The sequence below is a fragment of the Propithecus coquereli genome, unplaced genomic scaffold (assembly GCF_000956105.1).
Source record: "Propithecus coquereli isolate 6110/MARCELLA unplaced genomic scaffold, Pcoq_1.0 Scaffold283, whole genome shotgun sequence".
NCBI classification, from domain to species: domain Eukaryota; kingdom Metazoa; phylum Chordata; class Mammalia; order Primates; family Indriidae; genus Propithecus; species Propithecus coquereli.
Window position 1 is genome coordinate 1,721,041 of NW_012148430.1, and position 11,700 is coordinate 1,732,740.

The 11,700-nt window shown below is 52.4% G+C and overlaps 1 protein-coding gene across 1 annotated transcript in view; it reads left to right on the plus strand.

Moving 5' to 3' along the window:
* The first annotated feature begins 440 nt into the window (after positions 1 to 440).
* Positions 441 to 11,700, plus strand: part of RAB31 (RAB31, member RAS oncogene family) — a 121,192-nt gene continuing 109,932 nt past the window's right edge. The window contains exon 1 of the mRNA XM_012648383.1: positions 441 to 710. Within this exon, the coding sequence (XP_012503837.1) occupies positions 672 to 710 (39 nt within the window). The 5' untranslated portion in view covers positions 441 to 671. The remainder of the gene's footprint in view (positions 711 to 11,700) is intronic.

Sequence of the window (11,700 nt, forward strand, 5' to 3'; positions counted from 1 at the left end):
GTAAAACAATGCCTCCGCAAAACGCCCCGCCGCCCCCCCAAAACCGAACTCAGGGCTGAGCGTGGACAGCCGCAGGGGGCACGTGGAAGCCCAGCCCGGGCCGCAGTGACCCCCGCTCCTCGCCCCCGTCCTCACGGCGATCCCGGCAGAGACGTGACTCCTGCCTGGGACCCGGAATGTCACTTCCGGACCGGACCAGTATGCCCGTTTGAATGACCTCGGACGGCATCCGCTTTTCGGACGCGAAATGGCATCTTCAGTGCCGCGCGGGTCGTGGGGCCGGGTCTCCCCAGGGCCGGTCCTGTCCTTGCACCCACCGGCCTTCCGGCGCCCGGGCTGGGAGGGGCAGGTGCCCCCGGGGGCTCCGGGGACCCGCCGGCTGCCGAGCCGGTCCGAGGGCGGAGGCGGGTGCCCGGGCGCGCCGGTGCCGGTGGCTGACGCCGCCCGGGGGCGTTCCCGGGAGCCGGGGGGCCGCCGAGGGTAGACCCGCCGCGCCCGGGAGGAGCCAGGCGGCCACGTGACCCGCCGCGGCGGGGCCGGCGGCCCAGAAATAGCGGCGGCGGCGGTTCCGCCCGCGGGCGGCGCGAGCCAGGCCGAGACGCGAGGACGCCGGCTGGGCGGGCGGGCGCGGAGGATGCCTCAGAGCCCCGGCCTGGCCCGGCCCCGAGCACATGATGGCGATACGGGAGCTCAAAGTGTGCCTCCTCGGGGTGAGTGCTGGCCGCCGTCCGCCGGGGCCCCAGGCCCGCGCCCCGAGTCCCGCGCCCTCCGGTCCGCGCGCCCTCGGCTCGCCCCCGCGCCCTACGCGCCCCGTCCCCGCGCCCTACGCGCCCCGTCCCCGCGCCCTCCGCGCTCCGCCCCCGCGGCCCCTAGTCCCCGCCGGGGTCCGCGTTCGAGCTGCCCCGGCCGCCTCGTCTCGCTCCGTCCCGCCCGCGCGTTCGCGGGACCCGCTCCGGCCTCGCCTGGCTGCGGGCAGTTCGGGGCACCCGCGACCCCTCGGCGGGGACGGGAAGGTGGCCGCGGCCCCGCCGGCTGCGAGGGCTTTCTCCTCCGCCTCTGGTCATTTCCTTCCGGCGGAAAGTTTAAGCTGTTCAGCCGGGACGCCCGTCCTCTGTTGCCTCCCGCTGCAGCTGCTTTACGTACCGAACAAAAGCAAGACAACAGCAAGCCGACCGCGGTGAGAAAACCCAGGGTGGCCGGGCTGAGGGTGCGGAGAGCGCGGTGCCCTGGAGACGGGCGCCGGCAGACGTCCGCCCGCGGCGGCCAGGCAGGGTGACACAGTCCCCGCCGCCGCTCCCACCCGGGTCCGTCCCGGCCCGCAGGAGCCGCGGAGCCGCCAGGAACAGACAAAGGAAACCCAGCCAGTCCCGCGGGCCGGCGGCGGGCGACACCGCAGCCCCTCGGAAGCTGCCCCTGGGAATTCGGATCATGTTTAGGTGCCACATCAAATCCCAGTTACTTCTTTTAGAAGAAGAGCTGATGCGAAGCGTGTTTCAGCAGCCTTTGGCATCGACGCCTGCTGTACTGCCCTGGCAGTTGGCAAAGCTGAGCTCCCAAGAAAACCATTCGCTAAAAACAGAGCAGCGGCCCGGGGGACCCGTTCTTGCGCTAACCGGTCTGTCACGATGGATGTACAAGCGCTGTAGACAGGAAATTATTCTAGGCGAGGACTGAATTGTCCCGGCCTCTTGGCCAGGACGGTGTTCTCGCCACTGTCTCCCGTCCCTGGCCTCTGCCACCACCATTACTTGCGCTAACCAGATCGTCCGGTTGGCCCAGAATCCCAGGGCGTCTGGCAAGGCCCCCCTTCCCTGTGAGCCCCTGGCACAGGCCCGCCCCTGCTGCCCAGCCCTCGCGGGCTCTGGGTGGGACGCTGTTCTGGTCTTTCTGTGACCTTTTGCGTCGCAGGAGCGGGTTTCGCTGTGCGCCAGGCTCCCTAATATAGTCCAGGCGTAAATTCCAGGAGTCCCACGCTTCCTTCTCAGGAGCCATTTCAGCCTCACCAAAGGCCTTCAAAGACTTGGAAGGAATGTTGTGTCCCAAGGAATCAAGAGGCAGTTTTGACATGGGAAAAAACGGAGTGGGAAATATTTTTGCCTTTTTGACTCTTTTTCTCTTGTCACCTTCTTAGGTGGCACAGGCCCTGCCCCATCACATGACTCTTTATTTTCAATTTCAATATTTAAGGATGAGTCTCTATATCCTCTTGTAAGGACACTGATCAGGTGGCCACAGCCCTGTGTCAAGAGGCAGGAAACCTGGGCCCTCTTCCTTTCCCAGTAACTAGCTGTGCATTTCTAGACAGACTCAGTTGCCTCATCCGTGAAATGGGCATAATAACATCTTCCCTCCCGAGGCAGAGGACTATGCCAGATGACCTCTTAAGATATATGGTGCCATTTCCTGCTTGTCTGTGAGTCCAGGGTGTTAATTAACAAGCCTGGGAGATGAGGAAGCTGGCAAAATTCTCTTAACTTCTTTTTCTCTTTTCTCCAGGAGTGAAACACACTCTTTGAGCGGCTCCCTGCAGACAGTGCCTCACCTTTGTTTGCTGGTTCTTTGTGGTGGCTCTGTTGGTAGGAATTTGAACTTGGAGGAGTGCTGAAGCGGAGAAAGGGAAGGTTTCTGGGCAGATGGAGGCTTTGAAGCATCAACTGGATCACACCACATCTGTGCCCTCCTTTTTTCTTGAGTGTGGCTATAAGTTTTAGCCTGACTGAAGTCAGAGAGTATCTTATTTGAAAGCACAAATGACCTTGTTATCCACACCGAGTAAACTTTATTTAGTTCCCTGGTTTGGCTGGTGCTTTGCTGGACAAGCTGTGTGCAGCAGGCAGTATTCTAGCTGCTTGTCCAAATAGACTGGTTCCCTGGGTGGGATGACGTAAGGGAGAGCAAAGCCATTTTACCTGCCTCGGGCTTCCTCTCCTGACTTCAGAGAAGTGGTGGGTCAGAGGATGGAAGAGGGTGTCAGTGCTAAGTCCAAGAGTCCTTTCTAAATGTTAACAGGAACCCCAGGCTCCCTTGTTCTTTGGGTTAGGGAGGTCTGTCTTTTCTGGGTGTAGTCTTGCATGTGGCTGGCACTCAGCTTCCTGTTTTTTAGCCATGCCACACCTCCCTGAAGTCTCAGTATGACCAAGACTCTGGCTGCCGCACCCTCAGTTGCCCCCATCGGGATCACTGTTGGATCCCCCTTAGGAGGTGATAGAGAATGTGGACCCTGTAACCGAAGTCTTACTGCCTCACAGGAAAGGCTGAGAGGCTGGTCTTTTTGTGCCTGGCCGTGTGCTCATCCTTGATTACCTGGGGACGTGCTTCTCATTTGAGGTGCAGGTTGTTCTAGGCATGGGCAGTGCAGACTTCTGTCCCAGGCTTCCTGCTGGTGACTCTTTGCCGTAGTCTCCTGCTCACTCCGTGGGGTCAGAGGTTCGCCCTGACGTTAGGGTCATTTGCAACAGGTGGGAGTGGGCCAGGTGGCACGTCTCCTTTACCTGATCCTTCTCCTGTTGGCATGGTAGCCATGTTTGGTCTTATTTCTCTTGGTGAATGCTCCCAGATGGGAGGGACGATGACCTGTGGAACATTCTCTGAATGCTTTGTGCTCTTGGAAAACCAGGGACTCGAGAGCACTGGGTTTATTTAGGTTACCTGTTATAAATTCTTGGCTCCCACTTCATGTGTAGACTTTGTCATGTTTATTCCACATGGGGACAGCCCCGCAAACCTTTGGGAATGCCCTTTCCTGGCATAAGCTGGGCCATTTGTGGAAGTTAGCCATGCAGGAGGGGTGCGCGACAGGGGCAGGCACCTTGGGTAGGGGCCTTGGACTCCTAGGACCCCATGAGTCTCATTCTTGCCAATCAAGTGCGAATTGTCCCACTCTGTAATCTGAACTAGTATTATGAAACATTTAGCTTAAAGACAACACCCTTAAAAACAGCAAAGTAAGTTAAAAAAAAAAAACAACTAACAAAAACAATATTGAGGCAGCAGCTGTTTCAACCCCAAAGGTGGAAACTTTCCCAGTATGCATTTTTAACACACATCGCCACGTGGCAAAGGCAGGAGGAGAGAGAGAAATGGAGGAGGAGGAGGAGGAGGAGGAGGAGGGGGGAGGAGGAGGAGGAGGAGATCTTTATTTTGTTATTTCCTCTGGGTACGTGTGCCCGCCTGCACTTAAACACTGCTTCCTGATGGAATCCCAGAGAGATTTATATTTGGACTTTGGTTGTCTTGACAACAATTTAGAAATTTCGACCACTTCCTCAATAGCTGAGTGGTTAAGAGACGACTGAGGGCTTCCCTGCTTCTGGTAAGGAGCTTGTTGAAACATCTCTTGGCCTTTGTGAGAATCTATGTGGTGGCTCACCAGGGAGCAGCCACATACCTGGGATTTGGTGAGACGTCTGGGTGATGGGGACTTGACCCATGTCCAGGGCCTTCACGTGGAAGGGCTCTGTGATCCCTGAGGGCACTAGGACCCAAGAGAGGAACACATTTCTGCTAGCAGTGAGGCAGATTAGTCAGAGCTGTGCAGCCTCAAGTGGGTTGCTTTGAGAAAGTACCCAATAAGGTTATGTGACTTCGTTAGTGTTATTGTGGAAGGAACGAATGCATAGGATAGCAAGTTGGGCTAGGCAGCCATCACATTTGCTTTCCAGGTCTGAGATTCTATTATATTAACATACTAATTTTTTTCTTTCCCAGATACTGCCATTTCTCTGGGGTCCAGGGGGTGGGTGCAGAGGGGCGGAGAGGCTGGCCACAGCATTAATTCTTACCACACCTGATTCCTCTATTACATTGAACCCTTTGTGGAAAGTATAGTTCAGCATTGGTGACTCTGGATAGCTTCTATGTCACACAAGAATAAATATAAATGATACAGTGGGATATCTTCCCAGCAGTGCCTGGATATAGTAATCCAGCTATATGCCTTGTATGTCCAGCCCAGGCTGGTGGAATCCATCAGGGCGTCAGGGTCCCTTTGATCCTCTTGGGTAGCATCGGGATTGCTGCACCCCCTCCTCTCGTCCCCCCAGCTTTCAGAGCTCAGGGCATCTCTGGTATGTGTATCAGAATTATTTGTGGAGCATTTTCAAACTTCTCGTGGTCCATTCCCCCATCGCTTGTGTCTTAATTTGAGCTGTTATAACAAAAACGCCAGACAAGATGGGTTAAACAACAGACATTTAAGTCTTGCAGTTCTGGAGGCTGGGGGGGGTCTAAGACTGAGGTGCTGGCAGAGCTAGTGTTTGGTGAAGGCTCTGGTTTGCAGACAGCTGCCTTCTTGCTGTGTCCTCAGGTGGCAGAGAGAGCATTCCAGTCTCTTTCTCGTTTTATAAGGACACCAATCCCATTCACGAGGGCTCTACGCTCATGACCTGATCACCTCCCAAAGGCCCATCTACTAATATCCTAACATGGGGGATTAGGCTTCAACATATGAATTTTGGGGGGACACAAACACTAATTGCATAGCGCCTGTCTATTGTGCTCAGGTGTGTGGCCCTACCTTTGTCCTGGTCTGATGTTATTGTTTTAGTGAGCGTGTTAAATCCCTTAGGTCTGCTCCAAGGCTAAAGCTACTGGAAAGTAGAAAACTTCACATTTTAAGGTGCTGGGACACAAAAAGATTTCGAGCTCACTAATTGGAAAAAGTCTTCAAAATTTAATTGAGTCCAGCATGTTAAACTAATTTGGTGCTTGCCTGCCTATGCAAATATTACACTTTTGTTTGTCTTAGTTTTTGTAATTTTTGATTTGTGTTTGAAAATGGAATAGGCATTCATTCCTTGGGCCATTCACCATTTATTGAGTGCCCCTTTTATGCCAGGAATTGTGGGTGGCTGCATGTAGACAGGATGGCTGCGATCCCTGCCTTTCCAGCGACACGGGCACCCGAGCAGTGAGCTCTACGGCGTGGCTTGTGTTCTTATTATAGCGCATAGCACAGTGTACCATGCCCAGTAGAAGTAGTGTGGTGTGATGATGATAAATGTTGACCGTCACACGTCTTACTAGACAGAAGGACGTGTGAGGGACAGAAAGTTCTTGCTCAAGGTCTGTTCTAAGTACCTGCTGTGGCAAGGTGCCGTTCTAACTGCTGGAGATAGAACGTAGGTGAGGCACGTGGAGAGGCCCCTGGTTGGGCAGAAAGGACAGCGCATGTGCAGGAGCTGCATCCGTGGCCTGTGCTGATGGGCGTGATCCTGGAGGTGTCCACGCACGCAGGGGGAGGTGATGGAAGCTAAGTTAAATACAGTGGGGGCTGGGAAGGGGCGATCTGGCGAGGTCTCTTGGAATAGGAAGTATTTGAGCAGTGTGTCGGGGCGAGGGAGGAGGCAGGGTGGGCATGGACTCCAGGCCCTGCAGACGGGCTCAGGATCTCACGGCGTTTTCTAGCACAGTTCTTCCACTCCAGCCTGTCTGTTCTTCTGTCGATCCCACTGTCTCTCTAGCACGGGGGTTTTTATTATATTTGTAATTCCCCATACCCCTTGTTTTATTTTGAAAAAATCTAAACTTATACGACAGTTGAGAGAATAGTACTGTGAATGTTTGTCACCTAGATTCGGCAGGGATAACGGTCATAGCTCACTGCAGCCCTGAACTCCTGGGCTTAAACAATGCTCCTCCCTCAGCCTCCCAAGTAGCTGGGATTACAGGTGTGCGCCACCACACAGACAGGGTCTTGCTATGTTGCTCAGGCTGGTCTCAAACTCCTGGGCTCAAGTGATCCTCCTGCCTTAGCCTCCCAAGTAGCTAGGATTACAGGCGTGTGCCACTGCCTGGCTAATTTTTCTTATATTTTTTTAGAGATGGTGTCATGCTATGTTGCCCAGGCTTATCCTGAACTCCTGGCCTCAAGTGATCCTCCCACCTTGGCTTCCCAAAGTGCCGGGATGACAGGTGTGAGCCACCGTGCCTGGCCTAAAAAACTTTTTTTCTAACTATTTGAAAGTAAGTTGCAGACGTCATGATGTTTTACGCCTACATACTTCAGGATGTATCTTGTAGGAGAAAAGGCATTCTCCTGCATAACCACAGTACCGTTATCTCACCCCCAAAATTGAACACAGGTGCAATAATAGTATCAAACATATAGCCCATATTCAGATGTTACCAGTCGTCTCAAAATGTCCCTTACAGCTGTTCAGAGGGTCCAGTCAGAGATCACGTGTTATGTTTGGTTACCAAGTCTCTGCAGTCACTTGGCATCTAAAGCAGTTCCCCTCCTTTTTCCCCAATGATGCTGGCATTCTTGAAGAATCCAGGCCAGCTGTCTTGCAGGAAGTCCCGAGATCTGGAAGTGTCCAGTTGCTTCCTCATTGTTTCTTTCAGGTTAAGTGTTTTGGAGAGGATACAACATAGGTGATGTCGAATGGTCTTATTTTTTTTATGTGATCATGTGTAATATTAAGTTACTCTCTCCGCTTATCTCTATGGCATTCATTCACAGCCTACTTCTTAGCTTCTCCAAGCGTCAGGCAGTGGTGTGTCTGAGCATAATAGACACAGACTTTGACCTCATGCAGCCTACATTTTAGCAGGAAGGTGGAAAAGTATTGTGTGGCCTGTTAGGAGACACTATGTGCTATACGGGGAAAGAAGGCAGACAATCGAGTAGAACACGGGCCGAGACCTGGGAGAGGTGGGAGCAGGTTGGCGGGCAATTGTGTTCAGTTTATTCACAGACCAGGGTGGAAGGATCTGCCCCTCGTTTCCCGGGCACTGACGTTCTCTGCAGCTTCTGTCCTCCTGAACTGCGGAGAGGAACGTGTGTCCTGAGGAGCCAGCGTGGTCTTTCTTGTTGTCTAACTTTGTCAGCAGAAATCAGGAAAAGAAAACTGAGATTGACATCACGTCGCTGAATGAGTTTCTCACTGTGGATTCTTTTGATGAATCTTTTTCTAGTGTATTTCCTTGCATTTGATGGCTTAGACCTGTTCACCTTCTCTGGAAGTGATGAATGTGGCTTCTGGTTGCTCTGTATTGAACTCAGAAGATATTTTAGGCTACTTTCAGTTCCCCTGAGGTGCCTAGAAGACTGGAGTTGTCAGAGAATTGAATGGGCCCTGCAGGTCGGCAGCGGGAGCATAGAGGACGTAATTTCCCTTCTACTTCCTCTTCTTTGAACAAGATAACCACAGAGCGTAGATCCCTTTCTGTCAGTCTTTGTTTTTCTGGAAGAAAAAGATACCTGAATTCTCTAGTGTTACTTCTTTCTGCCCTCATGGAGTCATATTCTAAGTGCAAGAAACACATACATATACACATCACTTAAAAGTTGCCCCCTGCGGACAGGGGGAAAGAGCAAAGTGTTCCTGTTTTTTTAAATAATTCAACTGTTGGCCAGGACATTTACATTATGGCAAGTTTAAGAACATCTTTTTTTGTTGTTGTTAAAGAACATCTCATAGTTCTAATAATACATACTTAATAAACTTATGGTTCATTTTAGGAGCTAAAATATTATCTAAACTTTTTATAGTAAACTTCTACAGAGCTAATTTTTTCAATATAAAGTGTCTATGTCTGTTCGGGCTCTTATAGCAAAGTGCCATAGACTGGGCGACTTACAAATAACAGAAATGTGTTTCCCACAGTTCTGGAGGCTGGAAGTCCCAGGTCGGGGTGCCTGCATGTCGGGCTCCGGTGAGGGCTCTCTGCCAGGCTGCAGACTGCCCTCTTCTCTTCCCATCATGCGGCGGAAGGACCGAGGGAGCTCTCTGGGGCTTCTTTCATACGGCACTCGTCCCAGTCACGGGGGCTCCAGCCTCCCGACTGCATCACCTTCCAGAGGTGCCACCTAATACCGTCACCATAGAGGTTAGGATTTCACTGTGTGAATTTGGGGATCACAGACATTCGTGCTGAAATATAAAGTAATACATGCTCATCCTAATTAAAATTTTAATTTAATTGTGAGGTAGGGGAAATGATTAAGTAGTGAAATGATACTTGATTTTAGTTTTAGGTTGCACAAGTGAGGGATTTAGGACGATGCCTGTAACTTTCCTAATAGTGACACTTCATCGTATGCATTGGTCTCCTCTGTGGTCCGCAGTCCCGGAAGCCTCAGGGAAGTCATCCGCCCGCCCTCCTTTTCCTGGTGACTCACCTCCTTGGTGCTCTTCTCTCCCCCCTCCGCCTGTCCCCCGCTTTTGTCTTACACTCAGGTGACTATTTCTTATTTTATAATCAACATCAACTGCGCCATCCTGCCCTGTATTTCTTCTGTTTGTCTCTGTTTTTTTCTGTCTGGGCAGGATTATTTTCTTCTATCATTTTCATTTGTTCTCTCTACTTCCCACGATGACTCATCAGTCCGACCTCCTTGAGAGAGGCATCTGGGCTTCAGTCTTACAGGAAAATATTTCTAAGCTTGTTTTCTTCCGCGCCCGCCCACTGAGTGGGCGTGTGCTGACCTCTGGGCTGCGCCTCCTCGTGCTCAGCAAGCCCCCAGGCCCGTGGGACGCTGCTGGCCTTGCCATCAAACCTGGCCAGGCTTACCTGGTAGAGAGTAACTCAGGAGTTCCCTGAGTTTCGTTGTTTTAGTTCTAAACACAACAAAAGGGATCTGTGTAAAGTAAACGAGGATTTAACTGACACCTAATGGGCCAGACGCTGTGGGGGCTGAATAGAAATCTCTACTTACCAGAGCTGTAGTGCGTGGCAGCTGTGCAGTAGGCGCATGTAACAGTTTCCCCAGGAGGAGGGACTCTGCCCTTGAGGCTCGCAGGCCAGCAGCGCACTGGATCCGACAGGGACAGGGCGTAAACGGGAAAGCTCAGTAGCGACACCGGTCATCCCAGTTGGATGCTCGGGAGGTGAGGGCCAGTGGTGTTGGGGGGTAGGCAGGGAGGGTCTGTGGGTGCTTGCCGAGGAGCTGGAGGAAGGGCTGATGCAGGTGGGTTGCGGAAGAGGGGCGTGTCTGGGAGCGAGCGGGGTGGCTCTGCTTACTGACACATCCACACATGAGCAGGTTCTGAGAAGACTTAGGTGTCAGGGCGGTTATACGCATGGAGCAGGGGCAGATTTGGGCTTATCAATAATTGAGTATTTATTTTGCTTCTCTGTTTTGGTTTATTTAGTGAGCATGCATTATATTAATACTTCGTATACTTAAAACCTACAAAAATGAACTGCAGGGCCCAAGGAGACGTTTGACCAGTAGAGACCTGTTTTGATCTTACTGGAAATAACTGGTACACCGATAATAAAATTGGAAAGTCAATTTGGGTCAGATTGTGAAAGGGCCTTGACATTTGAAAGTGGTACCTATGGGCGGTTAAATGACAGGCCTGTCAACAACAGGACATGGGCTTTGAGTGGCTTATCGGTTAGTGTTGTGCTTTTATCTGTGCGAGCTGTTCCCTGGGCTCCCCGGCCTGTCACAGGACAGCAGCCACATCCTTTCCGGGCCTGATGACCTCTGCAGGGCGGGTATTCGGGCTTTCTCACCATTCTTTAATCTCATGCTCCTCATGACGGGGCCTAGGGAAGTTACGGGGCTGCCGATCTGTTCTCAGAGTCTGCAGGTTTTCTGTGAGTGTTCACTTCTGTTTTCCGTGTGCCGTTCTTTGGAGAATAAATAAAATTTCATCCTGATCTTTCAGGTCATCATCCTATAGCAGAACTTTGTGTCACAACTTCAATGCTCGTGGAAACTGGCTAACAGGAAAAGAACTGAGGCAGAGTCAGTACAGAAATAGCACGCTGGGGCCACGTGAAGACCACGCGATTCTGCAGCTCGTGCCACCAGCCTCACCGAGCGCCTGCATGTGCCAGGCAGTGTCTAGGGCCTGGGGGTGCAGCAAGAAACAACAGGGACCCACAGTCCCTGACCTCATGGAGCTGACATTCCAGTAGGAGCGACAGACAGCACTCCCGATAGCGAGTATGACAGGCGGTGATAGGTGCATGGAGGAAAAGACAGCGAGGAAGGGGGCTGGGGTGCTGTTCAGGTGGGTGGTTGTAGGTTGTGGCATGAGAAAGGCCTCACTGAGAAGGGGCGTTTGAGTGAAAGCCGAAGAGACAGTATCCGTGCAGCTGTGTGGGCCTGAGGGGCGGAGGGGTCTGCGAGGCAGGGCTGGGTGGGTGTGCCCGGCAGTTTGGGGCAGGCATTGTGGCTGGGGCAGGAGAGAGGGGAGAGAGGAGGAGTGGACGGGGTTAGGTCAGGGCGGTTTGGGGCCTTGGGGTCTTGTGGGCCAACGTAGGGACTTTGGCATTTCTCAGGATTCAGGTGGGGGAGCTCGGGAAGGTCTTTGTGCAGAGCAGTGATGAGATCTAACTTACCTTTATGAGGCCCCCCAGCAGCTGTGTGGAGGGCCCAGAGGAGGACACACAGGGTGCCATGGAGGTCATGGGGGGACCGTCAGAGTGCAGCAGCAAGGTGCTAGGCGTGATCCCATTTGAGCTGTGGTCTCTCCTGAGCTGTGTTTGGAAGGTAGAGCTGACAGACTGTGGAGCTTGGGGGAATCGAACCGTGATGTCCGTGGTGCCAGAGCCATGCAGAGAAACATCATCCGTCGTGGGAAACTAATGCAAGTTGCATGTCATTGGCTTTATAGTTTAATTTGCGTTTAATCAATGCGTTTATGTCTACTTTGTAGGTTCAGAATAGCACAGTTTATGCGTACCATTATTATTTGTATATATTTACGCAGTAAACTAGTTAATGTCTACGTTGGAGTC